This window comes from Falco punctatus (genome assembly GCF_963210335.1).
Source record: "Falco punctatus genome assembly, chromosome: 9".
NCBI classification, from domain to species: domain Eukaryota; kingdom Metazoa; phylum Chordata; class Aves; order Falconiformes; family Falconidae; genus Falco; species Falco punctatus.
In genome coordinates, this window is record NC_137589.1 from 38,317,897 (window position 1) to 38,341,086 (window position 23,190).

The window sequence follows — 23,190 nt, forward strand, 5'->3', positions numbered from 1 at the left end:
CTCTGGAGATAACTACAGCTGCCATATGAAAAAGCTATTTCAGTGGAAAGAAAGCTAAAAACAAATTCAGGCAAAAATTCTTATGCGGAACTGCTTTCCCTGTTTTTGAGAAAGTCTTCATTTTCTTGCCAAAAGCTAATATTCATGGCAGTGGTTTGGTATTTTTCAGAGAATTTTCATAGTACTTAATCTTGGCAGTACATTACAGGTACTTTAGAACTGTTCTGGTGGCAACTGTTGGCTGTCACAAACAAATCTGTCTGCTGTATTACCAATCAGAAGAGCCTATTCTGTTACTATTGTTGTGATGTTTCTTCTCAAAGCAGGCTTTTCAGAGTGTCTGTTTAACGCATAATATGACCTCTAAAAAGCACACAAAAGCCTTTTTAAAAATTATTTCAGAAGAGGAAAGTAACTCAAGAGACCTTCTTGTGTCATAGTTGATTAACTGTCTCACACAGTTCAGGAGCTGTCATGTTAGTAAACACGTGATGAAGAATTGGGTAAGTTAAAGAATCTGATTGGAAGTGCTGATCCATGGATGTGATTTAAGACAGTAAGGGTATAGTATCATGGATTTATTATTCATATTCCTGTATTAGCAGAAAAAATTAGAACCATCTGAGTTACAGAAACAGCCAAAGCAGTTTGTCTTGTCTGCAAAAAAACAGCTTGCAAGAAAATCATCAGGTATAACAGGCAGCCAGCCTGGCTGAATGGGGAGACCTAACTAAGCTCCATTGCAAAAAGGGAGCACATGGAAGGTGTAAGTGGTATGGACTACCAAGGAGGAATACAGATATATTGCCTGGGCACACAGGGATGAAAATAGGAAGGAAAAAGCACAGCTAAATTAAAAACTAGCAAGGAGTATGAAGGGTAGGAAGAAAGGCTTCTATAGTTACTTTGCCATCAAAAAGATAAGCAAAGAAAACTTAAGCCCACTTCTGAGTGGGGTAGGCAAACCTGTGATGACGGACACAGAAAAGGTCGAGGCCTTTTTTGCCTCAGATTTTTTTGGGGATCTGCTTTCAGGCCTCCCATGCCTCTGTGTCTAATAGCAAAGTTGAGGTACGGAAGTCCTACCAGCGATAGAAGACAACGGAGTTAGGGACTGCTTAAACAAGCTGACATACAAAAAGTCCATGAGACCTGATGGGATGCATCCAGAAGTGCTGAGGGAGCTGGCTGATGTCACTGCAAGACTGCTCTTCCTCATCTTTAACATAGCACTTGACAATCCTGTAAGCAACTAGACTGAATATACCTTGAATAAATAAGGCAGCAAAAATTATTTCCACTTGTTGGATAGCCAAGTAAGTGATGGTTCAACCTGTCAGTTGAAAGCAAAGCAGCAAATGTCCATACTGCAAAATTTCCGCAAACTGTACCTATGAACAGCTGTCCCTAAGAGCGAAAGAGGAATGAGCCGACTATAATGCTATCATGCAGGCAAATAGGAGTGCTTCAAATATGTCACTGCCAAAGAAGATTTTTCTGATGTTTGTTTGGAAGCTACCAGGAGCATGAAAGCCAAACAAAAAAAATGTTCCACAACTTCTTAATCACAGACATTTAGAAATAATTTAGAAATCAAGTTCCTCACACCCTCTACAGTGTCATTTCCAAAACTGGTATCATTCATCCTAGAAAGAGTTGTACGTTTGTCTCTCCGGTCCATTGTACTTCCAAGTGTGGAGTGCTATCATAGTACTTTCTGTTAATCAACATTTATCCTTGAAATCAAACTGTCGGTAATCAGGTAATACTGAGAATGAGACTGCATGACTAATTGTCAGCCTATGCATCTCCTTCCCATTAGCTATTGATAATGAACTGCAAGAATGCAAAATTCCTTTCCCAATTATTTTTCCTATGCCAACTAAAGCTGACAGGCTCATAAAAACACTGCCCAGCTGTGAATCCATGGAAAACACATGGAAAATAAACAGAAAAGTACCCAAGGGGAAAAAAAACTTTGATTAAAGGATGAACAAGGGTGAAACAAAGTCTGTCCTTAAAATCCCTGAGTTATTTTAATGGCAATCCTATGCATTGCACTACAACACTGAACTATTTGGGAAATGCATGCGAAATACAGATAATAGTGCAAGTGGCAGTGATAAATATTTAGCAAATGATAGTGCGGGCAGCCCAGTAGTAGAGGAAAGAGATGGGCGCAAAAATAAAGGGTTATGGTTTGACCCTCGAGATGTTCAGTTCCTAGTCTTAAACCAGAAAAGTTCTGAAGCACATGCTCATCTTAAAAGATGTTAATGTCCAGTCAAACATACCTAATTTACACATCAAAAGTCATGCATTCACTTAAATGCTTTTCTAGACTGGACACTTAGCACCTTCCAAAATCAAGCGCTTGCATGGGTCTGGAATGTTAACATTTAATAAGGAGATTTCTCATTCCTTAATGTCTTTTACTCACATGTTTTGTAGCGTAACTAACATGTATGAAAAATACACTAATAGAGAAACATTGTATGAGAAAGAAACCGATCTTTTCAAAGAATGGTTTGAAAGTAGGGCTATTCAGTGGCAGGTAGTTTAATAATAATTGGTAAATCTTAGTCTTTGTGAGTCGAGGAGGCTAACCTTCCCAGCAGCCCGCCCCTGGGACGTCAGGCGCCCACCGGAGCCGTTCCACCCACCACCGCCCTCCTCAGCTGGAGAGGGGCGAGAAAACACAGCGAAAGGCTCATGGGTCGGGATGGGGGCAGGGAGAGCTTGCTTACCAGTTACTGTCATGGGCAAACAGGCTTGACTTGGGGAAATTATTTTTTTAGCAGTCCAAATGAGAGTAGGGTAACGAGAAATGAAAACCCAATCTCAGGACACCGCCCCCGCCGGTTCCGGCCCGGCCTCCCCCCGGGCACCCCCTGGGCGGGCAGGGGCCGCGCTCCGCTCAGCGACGCTGCCGCGCCGGCCGCTCCGGGCGGTTCCTCACACTCGCCCCCGGCGCGGCCCGGCCTCCGCTCCCCGCGGCGCCACAGGCCCTGCAGGGAGCCGCTCCAGCGCGGGCTGCCCGCGGGGCACGGCCCCCGCCCGCACCCCCTGCCCCGGCGGGGAGCTGCTCCCCCGCCGGCTCCGTGGGCCGAAGGGCGCCGCCTGCCCGGCCGGGGGCTGCCCTGCCCCGCGGGTGGGGGGAACCGCTGCTGCGGCGCCGGAGCTCCCCCGGCCCAGCCTCGCGTGCCCGCGGCACCGTCCCTCCCCCGCTCTCGCCCCGCTCCCCGCCGCCGGGGTCCCCGGGCGGGTTGTGCCCCACTGTGGAACGCGCCCCCGCGGCGCTGGGCTGGGCCGTGGCCAGCGGCGGGCCCGGCTGGGAGCGGCTGCCGGGGGCTCCGCGGGCCGGGGGGAGGCGCCGGCAGCCGCCACCCTGTAGTCCCCCTTGCCATGCAAACCCAACGCAAAGGTAGCGCTGTTCAACGGTAGGCAGTTCATTAATAATTGGTAAATCTTTTTCTTTGCCAGTTGAGAAGGCTAACCCCCCAGCAGTCCATCCCTCTCTGTCAGCAGAGGCTTCAGTGCTCCTAGCTAGAGTGTGCCCAAAGGAACTCTAGATTTGGTATGACAAAAGGGAAGCAGAAACCTCTGGCAGGGGAGGGAAATAGCTAAAACGGACCTGCCGCTGACAGAATAGACCTCAGCACCCTCAGCTGCTAGTTCCCATGCCCCAGCTGGAGATTCCCACTGTCCCGTTGTGTGACAAACGCCAAGTCAACCGTTCGTGGAGCCACTTGAACTGAGTGGGTGGAGTCCATAGCAGGAGGCAAGACATTTCTTAATGTTCAAACAATCAAACATTGATTGTTTGTTCTTAAAATATTCATCATCTTAGTTAAAGTCTTTATGGGTTTCTCAGATAATTAATACAATGTGTATGTAAAAGTCACATGTTTACATTTACACAATGAAGGAATGGCAGCACTGAATATAATGTTTATTTGCACTGCCCGGAAAACAACGACAAAATATTTCAGGCAGGCAGCTGTGTACAACTGACAGCTAAAAGAGATTCTTCTACCTATGGAGAGTTAACTTCTCAAAAACTGGCCTCACCTCCCATCTTAGCAAATCATGGCCTCAAATAATTCTCAAATTTATTTCTTCACGAAGGTTTTCCACATTCCTCTGTGAAAAGGGGAATGTTGCAGCTACTGCCACTAAGACACCTGCTGCCTGTGACTCATCATCTAACTAAACTGCTGTCCCTCTGCCCTGCTTATGGTCCAAGGCAGGGAAGAGGCAAAGGAGAAAAACAAAACTCAAGAATCTCTTTCAGCTGTCAATTGCAAGCTTCCTTGCAGAGACACAAGAGTGACTTCTTTCCAGGAGAAGCTGCAGCAAGGATTTACTGAGCTGAGCATTTGAAAAACCTGAGACTCTTGGTGCTCCTCACCCTTTGCTTTAGGCAGCTAAAACTGACAGACAGACACAGATTTCCACACACCAGGAGCTTTCAGTTACAAACAGAAAATAAGTCCCATTGGAATCGCAGCTCTGCTATCTATTCATTTGACATGAAATTTCACAGTTGCCTTCTCTGCCTGGGCTAGGCTTCATTTTATGGCATTATAAATGTATTTAATTTACAAGTGAGAAAACAGCACTATGTTGTTCTGCTAGGAAGCAAGCTGTGGAGCAATCCATCCCTGTACTGTGTTTCTGTGTACATTTCATATGCCTTTGAAAATACTTGACATTGTCCTTATGGGAAAATTAAGAAGGAATTCCAAAGAGATGTATTTATTGAAATGCTGAGAAGCCATTTAAACCCCTGTCTTTTCCAGTACCTTCAGGAGTGATCTGATTGACTAGCATTCTGCCAGTGGCTTTGACTGTTACATACAAGAATTGGGCTGGAAGCTGCAGGGCATTCACAATGCACAGCATTTTCAAAATTGGGATCTGTAGCCAAGAAAGAATAGTGCATCGTTTTGCATACCTGCCTTGGGGAAAATGTTAAGAGACACTAGCATCTGTTATCAAATCAGACAGAGTTCAGTTCCATTCATGGAATTCCTACACTATTTAAGTGTACTTAAAAGAAAAAAACCAACATGAGACCTTATAAGATCAGACCATATATTTGAAAGAAAAAATAATAAACTTCATTCAAAATTAATACAAAGGCTGCCTAGAGACTTAAAAAAAAAAACACCACCCTGATCATTCTTTTAAGAAAGAAGTGTAGATGGAAATAAATAAAAAGATGAGAAAATTGGTTTTCCGGTACTATGTAAAAATACTTACTTGCATGCACCATTGATTTTCAAGATACACTGAGGACCTTTCAACAAACCAAGCAGTCCTCCAAATGGCTGTACGCACGATGGGATGCTTTTTGTTTATGTCCATTTCTACTTCAATTTCATAGGGAGCAGAACTTCAGTTTCTGTAAACCAACAAAAGCTCTGGAGAAGTGGCTGGTAAGGGTCTGTAGCAGTGGGAGTTTGCTGGTACACTTCCCAGTGTTTCCTGGAGAGAAGAGAGAGGGTGTACCACAGGGTGCTCCTTTCTGTGACAGTACTTAACATCATAACGAGCCCTGTGCTATGGTGTCGAGCTCGCCTTTCCTCACTAGCTGCTATGGTGTATCAATTCCTGCCTGCTTCCACCGATTATCAGAGTTGTTCCCTTGGGGGATACAGGCTTAGTTACCACCGCTTCCTCTGCGGCCGCTGGCTATAACCTCCCGCGGCTCTGCGGCTTGTGCTGCTCGAAGGCTTCCAGGCCCCCAGGGGCCCGGCGCCCCTCCAGGCCCCAGCAACCGGCGAGCGCGGGCCGAGGAGCGCGGGGGCCACCCGGGAGCCAGGCCGGGCTGCCCTCGCCCCCGGCGGGAGAGCGACGAGGCTGGGCAGCGCCGGCGCTGAGGGGACGGTACGCGCCTCTCCCACAGCCCCAGCCCGTCCCGGCGGTTGTTGCCGGTTTCCCCCGCGGCGGCGGAGAGGGCAGTGCCACCGTTCACCGTCACCACCCCCACCTCCCCCCTCACCGCTGCGCCTCAGCCCGGTCCCCCCCCCCCCCTTCCCGCTGCCCCTGCGGGCCCCAGCTGAGGGCAGCGGCCTGAAGGGAGCGCCGGGGGGCGGGCAGCAGCGGGAGCCCCGCCCCTCGCAAGCCCCGCCCACCGCCGCGTTCCTCCTTTAAGCGCGCAGCGAGGCATTGACGGGCAGCGTCACGTGCGGCGGCGGGGCCGGAACCGCGGTTCGTGCCCAGCCGGCCGAGGAAGCGCCCTTGGCCGGGACCCGCTGGGCTCCCTGCGGCAGCGCGCCTGCGCGCCCCCGCGTTCGGCTCGGGAGCGCGCCCCAGCCCGGCCCTCCCACTTTCGGCCCGGCGTGCGCGCGCGGGAGCCGCGCGGCTGCGGAGCGGCGGGAGCGCCCCGCTCACCCACCCACCCTCCCTCACTCCCGGCGGCGGCACGGAGGGCGGCGGCGTGCGGGGATGGAGCTGTTCCAAGCCAAGGACCACTACATCCTGCAGAGCGGGGAGCGGGCGCTGTGGTGCAGCCGGCGGGACGGCAGCCTGCAGCTGAGAGCCGGTGAGCCCCCGGGGCCGGGGCTGCTGGGGCCGGCGGGGCGCGCCTCCGTGCCCGCTTCCTGTGTGAGGCAAGGCGGGCCGCGACCCACCCGCCCGGGGCGCCCTCGCCGGGGGCCGCTGGCGGGAGGGACCCGTGGCAGCGCGCTGAGGGGAAGGGCGGCGGCGCTGCCCCCTGAGGGGACCGCGGCGGGCAGCGGTGCCGAGCCGCGGCTGAGGGCGGGAGGGGGCGGCGGGGCTCGTACGCCGGCGGTCGGTCCTGCGGAGCTCGGCCCTCCGCGGGCGGGACCGGCCGCCTCCCCTCAGCCCCCGCGGGGCGAGCCCGGGCCGCCGCCGTGCCCGGTGCGCGGGGCCAAGCCGCGGGGCGGGAGGTCACCCGTGTCCCGGCGCCGGTGGCCCGGCGGGAGAAGCGCCTCCTGCGGGTTCGTCCGCATCCTTGCGCGGGGTGTTTATCTTTGTGCACGACACTGGGGCTGCCCGCGCAGCCCGGTAGTCGGTAACGTTGGGAGGCATCTGGTCACCGTGATGGGAGCATCTGTAAATCAGAAGGGCCATCTTGTGTTGGTGCCAGCCTTATGTAAGTGATGCTTGCAAGTGTCTCTGAGTGGTGAGCGCATCTTTGGATAAACGCAGTCCCTGGTCCCCCCTTCCAGGAGGAACTGAACAGGTGTCTATACTTGGGAGATGTTCTCCAGTTTTTCTAGCGGTTATAGGTAGCATAGCTGACAATCGCAGAGGAGGACGATGTGTGTTCCTGTCAGGCTGAAGAGATGGCAGTAGGAACAAAACCTGCAGATATACCGAGTTATGTTAATGGAAATTTTGCAGCAGTGCTAATTACAAGACCCTGCTGGAGAGCTTAATCAGTAAAGGTGCCTGTAAAATGAAATACCATCCCTAGAAATCGGCTTGCTTTGAGTAATACATGTAGCTTAGATGTAAAGGAGCATTGTGTACTTGTGTAGAAGTTAAAAATACTCAAAATAGCTAGATGCTTCACCAAATGTGTGACAGGTTCCACAGATGTTACTTACAGCTCTCTAAAACTGGGATCTGTGTTACGCCAAAAAAGCCAGTTAAGCATGCGTATGGCCAGGTTGGCTGAGTACAGTATGCTTCTTCAGCTTTTTTTGACTGACTGGAAGAACTTTCTATGTAAACATCAAATACCATTGTTATCTGTATTTATCCAAAGAACTGTTTTTCATACTGGTCTTTCTTGTGCTATGTTTTCATACTTGAGTCATGTCTTGTCAGTGCAACTTGTTTGCATCCTTTAGATAAAATTACAGTCCATCTCAAGTTAATGTGATTGTTGTCCAGCAGCTTTACTTATGGTTCAAAGTCCAGTAACACTTTGATTTATCAATCGCCTTATAAAATACTTGATGTTATGCTAGCAAACAATATTGCTAGTCAATGGAATACATGTTTTTTACAGGGAGGGGAAAACCCCAACTATCAGTTTTAGATTTGCGATGGTTGTAATCATCTGCCTAGGCATAAAAGCTCTTACTGGACCCAGAGTAATAAAGGCAGACTAGTGAACTGCAGTTCTGGAGATAGCATTTGAAGGCTTTAATTTTAAAAGCATTCAGTTGCTTGTTTTCATGCAGCCATTGCTGTGATTTTTTTTCTTTTTTTTTTTTTTTTTTTTTTCTTTTGAAGACCATTAACTTCATGGAGGCTTTGCCAGTGCCCAGCAGTTTATCTGCGTGCTGTTCAGCAGCATTTTGTCCTTAGCCTACCTTTAAATTTTCAGTCAGTATGCATGTGATCCCTATTGTATGTGACCTACAGATTAATGAAAGGTAATATGACACTGAATTCTCTTAGTCTGCTTCAAACTCTTGATTGTTAGTCATGCTTTCCCATTTCAATGTCTGTAGTTTTGTTTGTCCAACCCTATCTGTGGATCATCTTACTGAAAGTGGGCTCTAGGGCTGTGAAATGAAATACCTTAATATGTTGAAAGTAAGCCCAAGAAAGAAACAGTTCTTTTGCAAGAAGTATTTCTTTGATCGGTAGCTCTTGCTTGTATTAAAACAAAGCTGGATATCCTTAAGTTTACAATTTTATTACATTTGACCATTTATAATCAAGGCCACTGTCCGGATATGAGTAAATGGATTACTGTGTGATGAGTCAGTGCCATATTAAAAAAAGCAAAGTCATAACTTGTGTTTGTTGACATGTTTAGTAGTCTGTCAAAAGGCTATAATGTAACTGTGTCTTCACTTGGTTTTGGAGCCCTCAGTTTTATTCTGCCCCACAGAGGCTGTTCTGAATTAATCTTTATACATTCAGGGGTTGAAATAGATAATATTGGCAAACCTTGCAAAGTACTGCTTGATGTGATGGGTCTGAACCTAAAGAGCTGATGCTAAGGTCTATAATACTCTCCTCCTTCAGCTGTAAAGGCATGCTCAGAAATCTGCTCATCTTGAAAGCTGTATTTGTGACCTCTTCAAATCATGGAGAGAACAGCTTGAATTAAAAAAAGCAAAAATAACTTGGTAAATATTTGCTGTAAACAAAGTCTGAGGCTGGCCCTAGTTTAAAGGATGTCTGCCTGTGTTTACAAGATGTTTCTGGTGGTTTTTTCTCTGAAGTGAAAGCACTAATGAGTCACCTGCAGGAAATCCATGAATCATTTTGGCATCATAGATTTTGTTAGGAATTTAGCTGTCTACAGTATACTTTTTTCCTTAGTGTAGTGAAAAAACATGGGTTGTTCACCCGTGCTTTAAATATTTTACGTCAGATCTTGATTGGAATTTCACTCTTGGTTTACTCTGTTTACGCTTGGCTTGGCTGTTCCTGATTGGTAGTTCTACACAGATCACAAACATTGTTTTATTGATATTGTTAGTATAAATTATTTATTTATATATGCATGTAGATACATATATAGGAACAAGCAAAAGTGAAAACGCTGACTTCTTGCAATTTGCTTATCAGCAGAAAAAGGAATGAGACTATGGGGTGAAAACTTATATTACCATTGTATTTGTCAATAATACTTTGGGCAGTAGTGCCATATTGAATAGGATTGGGAATAGTAGTACTAGTAGTAATGCTGGTTCTCACCACCCTGGAGGGAAGAAACCAAAACATGAGATGGAGTGATACATAGACTGGAATTATTATAACATAGCTTTTGGGGACTTCATGCCTGAAGACTTGGTTGCCTTGGGTTGTGAGGGTAAGGTGGTGGTAAGGTGTGCCTTACCTCTGGAGTTGTAACTACAGCCAAACGAGCACTTGTTTGTTTTAAATGCTTTAGGAAATTAGTATTACAGTACTGATTTTCATCTGTTAAAAATGGTTGTGAATCAGCAACTAAAGCAATGACTCTTGAATACTTTTAATGAGATGTGTTGCCATACTATTTTCAGAGGATCAGGGGACAGATTTCAGGTTGGGTGTCATAGTCTGATGTGTGAAATCTTCTCTGAATCATGAATCGTAAGGCCATCTAGTATTCTAACTACGTGTGCTTGCCTTACTCCTCAAAGGCATTACAGGAGGCATGTAGGAATTGCATGTCAGAATTCCCGAGCTGTTCCTCATGGTTGTAGACTGAAGCAGAAGAGCAGTTCCTTTGTTTGAAGTCCAGTGCCTGTATGTGCTCAAGTGAAGACCTTGATCTAATGAATAGCGTAAGGAGCAATGCCACTGGTATCAATAGGTATATCAGTAGGTTTAAGACTACAGAACAGTCCTAAGCATGGTGCTGAGGGATGATGGCCTGAGTGCTGCTAACTCGTGCTACCAAATGAAGTATTTCATACCAAACGGACTTCCTGAATTTCAGCAGTATGTCTTGAAACTGCCTGTCTATTCTGGAAAATGAATTCATGAGAAGGCAGTTGTAGCTTCAGAAAAATTACCTCCCTATTTCAAGTTACTTCATAAGGAACCTCAAACTGTTTTTTGACACTCTTTAGCTACAGTGGTTGCTGAACTGTTTCTCACCTTTGCCTGCTCATTCTATTCCCTCTTTTCTGTACACTTAGCTGTCAGCACAACATACTTGTGACGTATGTGACAAACCAGATGTCAGAACTGATCTGTATTGGCTGCAACCCAGCAAGAATGTATGCTTAAAAAATCTTGAGCAGTTAGATGGCTGTTGCTGCTTGTACCCTCTCACAGAAGAGAGCAGAGATGACTAGGGGAAAGGAGTGGGGTGCTGTATATCCCCTCATCTGATTGAATATTACATACATTAGTCAGTTTTGTAGCTTCTGGCTGTGAGGTGAGATCCTCAAATTTCTTTACCAGAGAGAAATTTTCTACTTTCATTAAGATCTACTTTTTAATTCCATCCATGATTCTCTTTACAGAGCATAGTAAACCTAAACCTGAGACTTCAGTGGGTCGTAGTATGCTCTATCCTAACCTGGTGAAAATTAAATAAATGTTGAAGTGAGATGTTCCTTTGGTTTCTTGATGCGTCTTAGTAGCAGATGACTATGAGTTGAATGTAACAAGAGTGTTCCTGGTCCCCCCTTTTTTTCTTCCCCTTTTCCTTATATCAAGACATCTGGAAATGGCAAACTTGTCCCAGCTCAAATGCATAGGTGACTTGGAATTACTGCTCACACTGAAAAAATTTCAGGTTTGAAATAAATACATGAAAAACCTCTTAAGTTTGATATGCTGTTGCTCCTGGACATCCTCGCCCCCCCCCCCCCCCCCCCCCCCCGCAATTAAAGTGGATCTGTAATTCAGGTGGATTTTTGTGGTTTATATTTTGCTACAGAGGTCAATGTCTTTGGGCTAGTATTAACTAAATAATGAATAGGAAATGGCACAGTAACTGCAACTGAAATACTTAGAAGGCACTGACAGGTAGCAGCCTTTAAACTAAGAAGGGTTTGCATCTGTATCAATGTCTTGTGGTTTTTTGATCTGTGAATACTGTTGTTCTTACTAGGTTCTTTCACAGTTTAACAGTGTGGGTGATATTTCAGTTGTATGTGTAAAGAAACATTAACATTTTAAGTGACTTAAGTTTTCAACTGAACTGTAGGAAAAGGTGACCATTTGTGTTCTTATGCCACTTACGTTCTTTCAAAACAACTATTGTTGATTGGAATGTGATTTCTTTTTTAAATTATTTTAATGGTCTTTAATTGATACTATTAAGCATGCAGAAGAGACCTTATGTTGCTGAAGTTATGCCACAGAAAGAATGGTTAATGCTGTAGTTTAAGCTGGAGGGTGTAAATTTAAGACCAGACGGCATTGGGTGACTTTAGGAAGTGATGTGGTGGGCAGTGGGCTGCTTGCTGGTAACAAAAGAGTGAGGCTGAAAACAAGAGAATGTTTTCTCTTGATTCGCTTCCAGACTGCTGTGCTGTATGGGAGGTCCACCAGGAGCCCTGAGATGTCAAAGGACTTAACAGTAACTTCCACTAAATACTTCCCTCAAACTGTGAGACTTCTCAGATGGTTTGGAATTTTCTTTTAGAAGCAAGTTCTTCAGTGCAATATCAAACAGGTCTCAATTTGTAGCTTTATTAAATATTGAATATGTGTTTCAGAAAACCATTATGCTAGGGCTGTGTATTAAGACTCAAGGCTCACAGTTTGGCAGACTGTACTTTTTTCCCCTCAGATGTCTCAAAGATTTGTGACTAGTGACAAGAGGGTTTTTTTTTTTGTCAGTGTTCAGAGGTTTCATGATTCATGTTATAAAGAACGTGAATTTTTAATATACGTAGAGGTTTTGAGAGAAAAAGATACAAATTGGGTAATTCAAAATTTGCTTCTCATCAAGTGTTAAACTTCTTAAAATCGCATTTATAGTAGTTCATCAACTGTTCTGGATTTGTTATAAAAGTGTGTATGGTTACTCTAATTAAGAAATTCACATGCACAAGTAAATCTGTATTTCTTGAAAACCCGCTCTCCTATTTATTAAACAACAACAACCACCTTTTCCCAGTTTATCTTCAGTTGTGGTTTAGCCATATCACTTATTCTTACAAGAATCATTTGCAGAAAACTTACCCAGGAGACAATACTTGTTGTAAGATAGAACATGAAAACAGTCCATTGAGGAGGGATGTTCCTATGGGTATTTGCAGGTTTTTTCTTCTCCCTCTGCTTAAACCTTTTGTGAAGTGCTCGGATTCCTGTCTGTGGAGTTAAGGCTTCCAGCTGATAGTCATCACTTCTATCAGCTGATCATATTCTAATTATATCCTTCTTTGTCAAAATCATTGCATTTCACAGGTCTTCATAGGAAGCTAATAGGAATGGAGTGTCAAGAAGAGAAGAAGTTGGGCAGATTTCTAGGGAAGGAATTTGGAAATAGTGCAAAACCCTTTTTTTTATGAAAGCTTTGCTTTAGTAAACAGGAACATTGATACTCAATGATCAGTTTTATATTCTTGTTCCAAACATCTGTAATTCCTCCCCCAATAAAACATGAGAGAGGTTGGTTGTGTTTGGTTTTTTTTTTCCCCTGAAAGCTGAATTGAAAATAATTGAGTTCCATTTGAACACTTAGGTTTTCCTTATAAGGGAGAAATCTTACTTGAGTGGAAGCCCTGAAACAGTGTTCATTGTGTCTTTGAAAAACTGAAAACAAGGCATTTTGAGTGTGAAAACTTATGGTCTATTTTGAGTACTGTAGTAAGTCTTTATTTCTGATAAAATGTTAGGGATCGTAGGCAAGATCATACTGAGATGCTGAAATAAATGGTATAAAGTGCCAGCACTGTGCAAAACAGAATTCTGAGCAAATTTAGAAGTATATGACCTTGCCCAAGAGGTAGTTGCAAAATGTAAGTGGCAAATGTGCTGATCTGTCATTAATTGTTAACTTCCAGTTTGTTTTCTCCTTGTCTGTTTCTCAGTTTAGGAAAACCAGCAACTTTCCCACATATGACTAATGTTTAAGTTTTTCCCTACGCTGATGTGACCAGGGGAGGCCACGAAGATGACCGGAGAGCTGGGGTTGCTCAGCCCGGAGAAGAGAAGGCTCCGGGGAGACCTTAGGGCAGCTCCCAGCACCTAAAGGGGCCGACAGGAAAGCTGGGGAGGGGCTTGTTACAAGGATGTGTGGTGACAGGACAAGGGGGAATGGCTTTAAGCTGAAAGAGGGGACACTGAGATTAGATACTAGGGAGAAATTCTTCCCCTGAGGGTGGTGAGGCGCTGGCACAGGCTGTCCAGAGAGGTGGTACATGCCCCATCCCTGGGGGTGCTCAAGGCCGGGCTGGATGGGGCAGGGGGCAACTGGTCTGGTGGCAGGTGTCCCTGCCTGTGGTGGGGGGTGGACTGGGATGGTCTTTAAGGTCCCTTCCAACCCAAACCGTTCAGTGATTCTATGTCTTCCAGTGGTGTTTGAATGATATATTGCTTCTTGTCAGTTGATTAGTCAATTTTTCCCCAACAGTTAAAAAAAAAAAAAAAAGCTATGTGTGGCATGAAATCCTTTACTTTCTGTTCCCAAAACACATGTCAAGTTTTGAGTATAACTCTCTTATTTTGTGTTTGAATTGGTTGTTCCCAATCCATAATTTTTTTCTGCTTTGAATTTGATTAGTTGGGCAGTCAGAGAGGAAAGTTAATTATGGAATGAAAAGAAAATGACAGCGAAGGAAAACCTTTCTCTCATGGTGCTTAGGAAGCATTAACATCAGTTCAGTGATAAATAAAACTTTTTCATAATTGTGACATACTTCTGCTCAATGTTTATCTTTTTTAATTAATGTAATCACAAATCTTTTGAGGATGGGGTAGCTTTCTTGCATTCTCTTTAGGATATAGCTGTAACTGTTGAGCAAAATTTTAAAACTGCATATCTTCAGAATGAGTGAACATAGTGTTTAGGCTGACAGTTTTGTAAGTAGGTTTGAATAAAAACTCTTGCCTTTCTGATAATTTCCCTCTTACAAAGTATATAAGATTAAAAGAAAATATAGACAGCCTACTGCTTTCCTAGCTTTAAGGGTATACCCACAAACTTGAGCTTTGTTGAAATACCAGCTGGAAGTGGGAATGTGTGTTAATCTGTAATAATATTAATTAGTACAGTTACTTTTGGATGGATAAAAGATATTCTTTCCTTACCTTAGTGTTTTCTGAGAAACTATGTGTGTGCTAGTAGAGGACTTGAGCAGTGTAGAAGAATAAATTGAAATTCCAAAATAAAAAAAACACCCAGAACCACTGAGCTTCAGCGGCTTAGTGCCTACTTGCATTTTAAGAGTCACTGCTGGTCACTTGTCTGAATGGTATTTACAGGTTTGTGGGAGGGCTGAGGAGGTGATTCAAATTTCAGGTGGTTGAAATGCATTTAACAGCTTGTGGCACGCATTTAGCCACCTACAGCAGTGGTGTCTAAAATAGGGTGCACATCTCGTGAGGGTGTAGAAGACAGTTCATTGGGGTGTGGGAAGAAAGTATTTTGTACCATTAATAATTTTAAAATACTGTTTATTTTATCTTTATTTAATCCATTTAAAACTCCTATTTTTGTGTTTATATATTATGTATGTGATATTAGTACAGTAGGACATGTATCTGATCTGTAAGTAAATGTACATGTATCTGGGGTGCATGCTAAAATATCTTTTCACTGGTGTGGTGTGTGATTAAAAATAAGTTTGGAGACCACTGATCTACAGGCTCAAATTCTGTTTGGAGGGGAGAAGTTTCATCTGGTGACAACAACTGGTAACAGCAGTTTGTTACCACTTCTAGTACTGGAGTTCCTTGTGCAATTACTTGTAATGCTGGATACTCTCCAGACAACTGAACATTTTCCATGTGTTTTTACATTTCCCTAGCAGTGCCTGGTGACTCAGGGGACTTTATGACTGCAACAGAATACAAAGAAGTGTTCTTTATCAAAGTGAGTAGTTGGGTTTCATTTGTGTTAGGTGCTTTCTCTGGGACTTGCATCCTGCTTTTGCAGCAATAATACAGACTTGTATGCCCCCATCCCCACCGCTTTAAATCTGTCACTATACAACCTGAATTGTGCTTGAACTGTTCCTGTTCATCTAGGCTGACTTTGAGATATTGAAGGGAAGTGTCCAAAGAAACTAAATAACCATTTCATTTTTCCTAGACACAAGCAGGTAGATGTGTACTTCATCGTGTGTGCTTCTGTAGCTGAGGCAGGCACTCTGTAAGAAACTTGCATTGAATTACTGTTTAGAAAAGGTGCTTCTCATTGTTGGAGGATAAGCAGGCTTTGCAGCCAGGCTGTGAGGTGTAGTAGCAATGAGAAGACTAATGGATTTTTTTTGAAATCCTCCTAGTGTAGGCTGCTTAAGGTGCCTGTGTGTGTGTCAGGTTGGAGTAGTTGTAGTTTAATTTCTCTCAGAGCAAAAGCATTTCAATTATAAGTGACCGAGGGTTCTCAAGACTATGACAAAGGCAGAGCAAGCTGTATAAATGACAAAGATAATTAAAACAGGTGATTAGCTGAAGGGATAACTTGTTCAAAGTTTGGGGGAGGATATGCAACTAAATAAAGTTAACGCTTCATGACAATTAAGAGCTTGTACTTGTAATACTAAATATCTTAATACTACATCTTTCTGCAATTATAGTAGCTTAAATATAAATTTAGAAATCTGTGCTAAAAATACTTAATTAGCCTAAGTTTTGTTTGCATAAGTAGTACTTTATTTCCTAAAAGAGAAGGAGGTTCAAGTTTATACTCTTTAAGTCTTCCCAGTTAATTCGTAATCTCTTAATCCTGGCTAATATTTCAGAGCACTATTCAATGATGAACTGGAACTTGGAGGCAGACTTTCTTCTGAAAACCCAGAAGAGGTCATAAGGGCTGAACAGTGCTAATAAAGTCTTGTAGTTGTCTTTGATCTAAAGCAGGCACAATTTAAAGAAAAAAAATAATCACAAATCTATGTAAAAATAGTATTGAAGTTTTCTCCTGAAAGTTAATACCAGCTGTCAAAAGTTACATTAGCAAAGCTGAAAGATTTACTTTGGCTATTTACAATGTTCTCAGCTTTAACTTTTTATATATGAATGCCTATCACTTGTATTGAATGGTGGGAATGATTGTGGGAGGTCTGTCAGGAGGAAAGAATTTTTGAAAAATAGTATCCATTTCTGTCTGTGTTTATCCCCTTATATATAAAGTGAGCTTGAAGTTCAGTGAAGTTTTGTATGTTTTTTCCTGTCAGTGTACTCAGTGTAACACCTTCTAGCCAAGGTCCGTTCCTGAAAGCCAGCAAAGTTTGAGGAAGGTAAGAGGAGTATGCTCCCTGAACTACAGCAAAACTGGAAGATAAGTAGTTAGAGCTATTCGATGGATGAACCAAGCAGCCTGTCAGTAGTAAGGCCTGGATTCCAGTGACTACAAATGAAATCTTTTTTTTTTTTTTTTTTTTTTTTTTTTTGTGCTGCCTCCCCAGAGGAAGCTGATAGCCTGCCTCTGTACACTCTTCAGACTGCCTGGAGTAATTCAGTGTTGAGCAAGTGGCTTATCTCAAAGCAGCGGTTTGTTTTCTTATCAGAATTTGTGCCTGACCTAGGATCAACTCTGCTGGTGGTAGACTGGAGAAACAGCTAGAAAGCAGTTTTGGCTTTTGATGCTTTTCCAAGTTGTTTTTGTATCACCTTTTTCAGGGTTACATTAGTGCAAATACAAAGAATTAAAGAAACTTCATCTGTCCTTGCGTGGCCCTACATCACTGCTGTAAGCTGTGAGGGGTGCCGGTGGAAGTAATGGCATCAAAGCTGGTTTTGTTCTGAATTTGTGACGGAAGCTCTATTGTGCTGCAACTACAATGCTGATACCATCACTGTGCAGGGCAGCATGTCCTCAGCGCTCGTTAATCTCTGACGGGAAGCAGCAAAAAGCAGCAATGCTTATTTCAATAGCTGGAATTTAGTTAGTGGGATAAGGGAAAGAATGAACAATTTTGTACTTGGGAATGAAAACTTGGTAGGCAAGTACATATGTCAGAGTATTAAGGGCATGTGTTAAGGCTTATCAAACCCTGGCAATACTTTAAAAATTAAAACATACTGAGGACACCGGAGAACTCTCCGAGTCAGGGAAGATCTTCCATGGGGTTCAGCTTGCTGCATATAGTGACTTTGTCTGTACATAGCTTCCTACTTTTGGCTTCGATGGACAAGGGCTATTTTGACAGTGCTCATTATCACCAGCACAGTACTGTCAGAAGCCTGTTTTAACAACACTGCTCTGCAGTTTCAGGTTCTAAGGTCTTTATTCCTGACTGTCTTGAGTTTCAAGAGATCACTAGACTAATAGTGTGTCTATAGGAAGATGGGTTAGTGTGGGGAAACAAGAGTAGTGGTATTGATAAATTGTATTTCAGATTATATCTCAAAAGCATTCAGTCTTATTGTGGAGTAGAGGAAGGTCCAGTGTTTCCTTCGATAGAGCCTTGTGGTAGTTAATTCTTCTTAATAAGACATTTCTTTAAAAAAAAAAAAGGGGGGGGGGGGAAATAAATGTTCAGACTTGCCATGTGTTGTTTCAGCATTCAGAAATGTGGCTGCATGTCTCTTACCTGAAAACTTTTAAATGAGGATTTTCAGTTTTGTTTTGTATGGTTACTTTTTCCCCCTTGGCTTTAAAAAATATAAATACAATCTGTAACATGTATCACTGTCTATCAACTTACACTGCCTTTTAAATTCTGCTGTATTTTACAGTTAAAGACTAATCTCTGACAGGTTTGCAGTTAGCTTTCTTCGATCTCTGTATATTTAGAATTGTTAGATAAGCAAAGATTAAGTCGTTTATAGTTTTCAAAGGTACAAGATGGTGGCCGAAGATAGCTGCTGCCGGAATTGCCAGGCAGACTAAATGACTGCAAGTGAACAGTCTGGAACAATTTTACAGTATTAGCCACAAGTTGGAGATACCTTCTTCCAAAACAGAATAAATAGAACCACACTCAACATGAAAGCCCCTATTCTTTGGGGGTGGGTGGGTGAATTATAGTTAAACCTTTTAATTTGGTTCATCCATCTTACACTCTGGAAATGTACTCCTCAAGAGCAAGAGGTTCATATCGGTATTTACTGTAGTGATGTTTATCCATCAGATGGGGTGTTGACTTTGAGTTGAGCTATGGCTGTTGCACAGGAGACTGAGGACCAAAGTTCTGATCAGGTCAGAACCAGGCGTGTTTTATTTAGTTTAAACAACTAGCTTTCTTCTGTGCTGTCACACATACTTTTTTATAGACTATTTCTAGAGAATTTTCCAAGTGTAAGAAAAATAATCCTGTGATACTGTCACCAAAAAGTCAGTGTGATTCCACAATTAGTATTTTTTTCACAGTCTACAGGTGTTTCTCCTGTAAACTTCTTTGCATTTAGGTTTTCTTGGACATTGAAAAAAAAAGTTAATTTCCTCAAGTGTTGCTAAATATGTGCCTTTTTTTTTTTTTCCCTGTGCCCTGCCTTCTCCATGGAAAACTTTGAAACAGTCAGCTTTCACTGTTAGTAGCTTGATAATCACACTTACCTCAAGAGCCAGTGCTGCCCAGCTGGTGGGTCCATATTTGCTGTCTTTAAAGTATTGTGTGTTTAACTCCAAATGCATTTATTTTTTTTCCTAAAGCTCATCTATACTTTAAGTGAACATAGGACTCAAAGTTTAGAGTCAGTTCTCCTACTGGGGAGAAGTATTCCTGTAGAAGTCTTGGACATTGTGTATGATTATGTCTAGGGCTACATATGTCAGAGTAACCCACAAAACTAATAAACAGCTTCGTAAGACCCACTAGTCCTGCAGTTCCCAATGCCAGTCTCCTTAAGTGCTTTTGCAGGCAAGTCTAAACTATATTTTCCTTATATCTATAATAAAAAAAGTCTTGTTCTCTTGGTTTTTTTTTTCTTGTAAGCTACTAGAAGAAAACCTCACTTACTATCCAGAGCTTTCCCACTAATATCCCTTGTTGTAGTAGGAAATCAATGGTTTAACGAGACTGAGATGGTATCTTGGATTACTAAGCTTGTAGTAGCTATGGCAAGCCTTCAGTGGTTTGCTTCTTCAAATTCCTCCCGTGCCTAGCTTTTTTTGGCTGATTGATGTTTCTAGCTCCCACAGTGGAATATGAATGTGGAGGTCAGTTGCAGAGATGGCAAAAAGTACGTGAAGTCTGAGACAATACAGCTGTAGAAAATTCCTGGGTGTGAAGACAAGACTCTGGGATTGTGTGAGTGAACTGGGAAAGAAGGTGGAAGATTCTGGAGTGAGGAAAGCTACCTGTGATCCTCTTTTCTATAAGTGTGATAGCACAGATTTTCCATGCAGCACACAGATGCTCTTGCATGTTATTTGGACTGAAACTCTGATCTCAGGTTCCTAGAACTTGTTTTGTATGAGCACAACTCTTTGGCATGCAGATACAAGATGAGTTTAGGTACTTCAGCAAGGTTTGAGGGCAAGTGAAGCTGTTCCCACTGTCATAGCCACTGTTACTTTGTGATGCCCGTCTATCTGTATTAGTCTCCTTAAGAACTTCATTGAATTACAGCATGATTCATACTATGTTCTGTGTACAGACCAAGTAACTGTCTGTAGCAGTCTTACCACTGGAAGAACCAGGAGTTTCTCTGCAGATGCAGTCCATTAAATGGTACAGCCTGGTTACATATATTAATTTTAGCTCTGTACTGCCTCCTGCAAATACTGTTTTTAATTGTGCTACCATCTGCTCTTAGTTCTTGCGGGTGTGCATACAAGCACATGTGATACATCCCATTTAAATAAGATCAATGTAGATCTATCCTGACTTCAACCATTTCTATTGTATCTCATGTAAATGTTTGTATTTAATGATTAAATTAGATGAGTATTGTTTACTAGTAAATGTTATAGTGAAAGCTAGGAATAAATGTGTGTTCTTGGAATAGCAAAGTCTCAATTACAAATGCTTCAAGGAGGGCACAGTGTTTGGAAATAAGTAGGAAAAAAATCAGAGTATGAGTTGTCATCTGCAGATCTCCAACTTCTAAGAAGAAACTCAGGTCTTATAAATAAAGTGTGTGTAGGTGGATGATGTGTAGCCTTAAGATACTGAGTTTGTTCTTCCAGATGTTCATCTGCTTATACTGGGAGCAAACATATTTTATTTGTCTGGATATTAAAACTGGAGAAACCCTTCCACCTTGGAACAGTTGAATTTTGGTAGATAATAACAAACTCTTTGTCCTTGGTATAGAAAAACCTTCTCCTTTGCAAGTTTGCTCTCTCCTAGAGAGAGAGAGATATTAATAGCTTTTAAGGATTTGTTTTCACTTAAGACTTGACTTACAGAATTTATTTTTTCCCACAGTCTTGAACTCTTGAACAGATACTACACCACTATTAGAAACTCTTACTGAGGATCAACAATGTCTATCTGTGTGACCACAGGATACTCTTCACCTTTATGCTATCTTACTGATTTGTATCAAGTGATGGTTTGAATGCATGTTGAGAGGAGTACCCTTCACAGATTACACAGTTAATGGTGTTGCCTTCCTGCTTTCTCTCCTACTTCCTACATACTTAACTGGAATTCCTTCATGGTAGGAGAACCAGAAACCTAAAACTTAGTTCTTTGATATTCCGTATAGTTGTTGAGAATTTTTAAAAAAAGAGGAAGTGTGTGCGTGTGCACGTATATAGAAAGAGGAGGTGAAACTCGTAGTAGTTAAGAAAGGAACAGGAGAGAGCTGGGACGGAAAGTTAACTTCTGCTAGGTTTTTGAAGCTATATAACTAGCTTAGTGACCTGTATTAGATTTCACTACAGCCATGTAAAATTTCAGTTAAGTTACAAATTCTAATGGGTATTGGACGAATTAAGCCTCCATGAAGTTGAATTACAGTAGCTCAAAACAATTATGTATTTTTTTCTGAAATATGTGGGGTAGGGTTTTACATTGGAAACTTTGTAATTTGGTCGTAGCTACTTGGTAACAAGCAAAAATAGAACAGCATATATGTTATTCATATTGCAGGAGTCATGGTGATTTTCTGCTCTGAGGTGGGGAAAGTGGAGAGAATTACCATCACTGAATTAATTGTCCTGTTGAGTTTACTTTAAAAAAACCAGGAATTTGTTCTGTTTTGCAGCCACTGATCTTCTTTTGGCTTGGAATCCCATTTGTCTGGGCCTGGTAGAGGGAGTCATTGGTAAAGTTCAGCTTCATACAGGTATGTGGTTGTTTGGTGGGTGTTTGTGGTATGTGTGATTTTTTTTTTTTTTTTTTTTTTTTTTTTTTTTCCCCTGTGTGTTTTTTTTTTTTCTTCTGCTAGTGCACTCGTTTTAAAGTCAGTGATACTACAGATAATACTATGTAGCTCAAATGGAATTATGTAGTGTTCTTTGCAACAGAGGAGTACTCCCCAAGTGTGTGAACTTGCCCAAGTGCTGTGGATGCTAGTTCCTCTACTTCACAGCGTATATTTTAGTTTGTCACTGTCATGTAAAACTGGAGAGCCACATTCACAAAGAGTAGAAATTTGTGGTTTTAGTTCTATCTGAGGCTCCATGTGAGAGATATAAAATTCTTGCACCTTTTTAAATAAACTTTTCAAGCAGATTTTTTGTTGTTCTTCTATGATGTAGTGGAAAAACTAATGATGGAAGTTTTCACAAAAATATAGTGCTTGAATTCTCAATGCTGTATGAAAACCTGAAGAATAATTACTACCTTGGTAGATGACTATTTGAAAGTAAAAGGAATACTTAAACTTATTTGTAGTTAAATGTAAGACACTGCTATAAAATGAAAGCAGACATAGAATGCGGTGTGATTTAATGTTAAGCCTGTCTCTAACTGATTGTAGCAATTTTGTCTTGTCAAATAAGGTTAGTACTCTTCTAGCTTTAGTCAGCTGCAAAGTCCTGTAGCTGTAATGTTTATTTTGATATATACCAGCATTCTCTAAAAAGATTCTTCTGCCAATAGAACTCTGGATATCAATTTACCAACAGGTAGGAAAGCTAGCTGTTGAACTCCGCTTCCCTTACTGTGCGCTGCTCTTTTTGTGAATGCTTAGACCCTGCATTTAAAGTAGTGCCTGGCAGTATGATCAATACAGGTAAAGTTTCAAGTGTGTTCCAGGATAGCAGGATGGATTAAGAAATGGATCAGATGTTTGTGGTCTGTTGAATAGAAACAGATAAGTCAAGGTGGCAGTGGTATACTAGCAATAGGGGAGGGAGGAAAATGGGGACTGGTACAGCACTGCATGAGGCCATGACAGATTTAGTTCTGGGAAGTGCTTGGGTCGATAGTTACTGTAACCCCTAGGTCTCCTCTCTGAGAATAGTAGTTCAGAGCCCATCTCTCCAGGAAGTTTATGATTGTGTCTTCTTTCCAGTTGCATCACTTAATCTTCTTTGAATTTCACCTGATTTTTGTCTGTGCTCACCCTACAGATCTGTTCTGCCATCGCTTTTCAGGTCTGATGATACACAGTGGTTCAGACTGCCATCTCACTTTCTCTTCTCCTCATCTAGGTTGTCTGTGCCATTCAGCATGTGGTGTTCAGGATGAATGATGGCTGAACTCCAGTAACGCCCTATTTCTCCTGTGGGAAAATGCTCAATGATTGTTTTTTAGCATGTGTGTTGGTGGGGTGTTTTTGTAAGTTTGGTTTTGTGGT

General features: G+C 42.5%; 1 protein-coding gene across 3 annotated transcripts in view; it reads left to right on the plus strand.

The window, feature by feature from the left end:
• The first annotated feature begins 6,243 nt into the window (after positions 1–6,243).
• Positions 6,244–23,190, plus strand: part of INPP5F (inositol polyphosphate-5-phosphatase F) — a 45,745-nt gene continuing 28,798 nt past the window's right edge. Inside the window, exons 1-2 of one of the 3 annotated variants that reach the window (XM_080401200.1) lie at positions 6,244–6,550; positions 21,652–21,732. In XM_080401200.1, the coding sequence (XP_080257326.1) occupies positions 6,454–6,550; positions 21,652–21,732 (178 nt within the window). In that variant the 5' untranslated portion in view covers positions 6,244–6,453. Of the gene's footprint in view, positions 6,551–6,600; positions 7,124–15,369; positions 15,422–21,651; positions 21,733–23,190 lie in introns of those variants that run through there. The other 2 variants (XM_080401201.1, XM_080401202.1) reach the window with 2 other exon arrangements.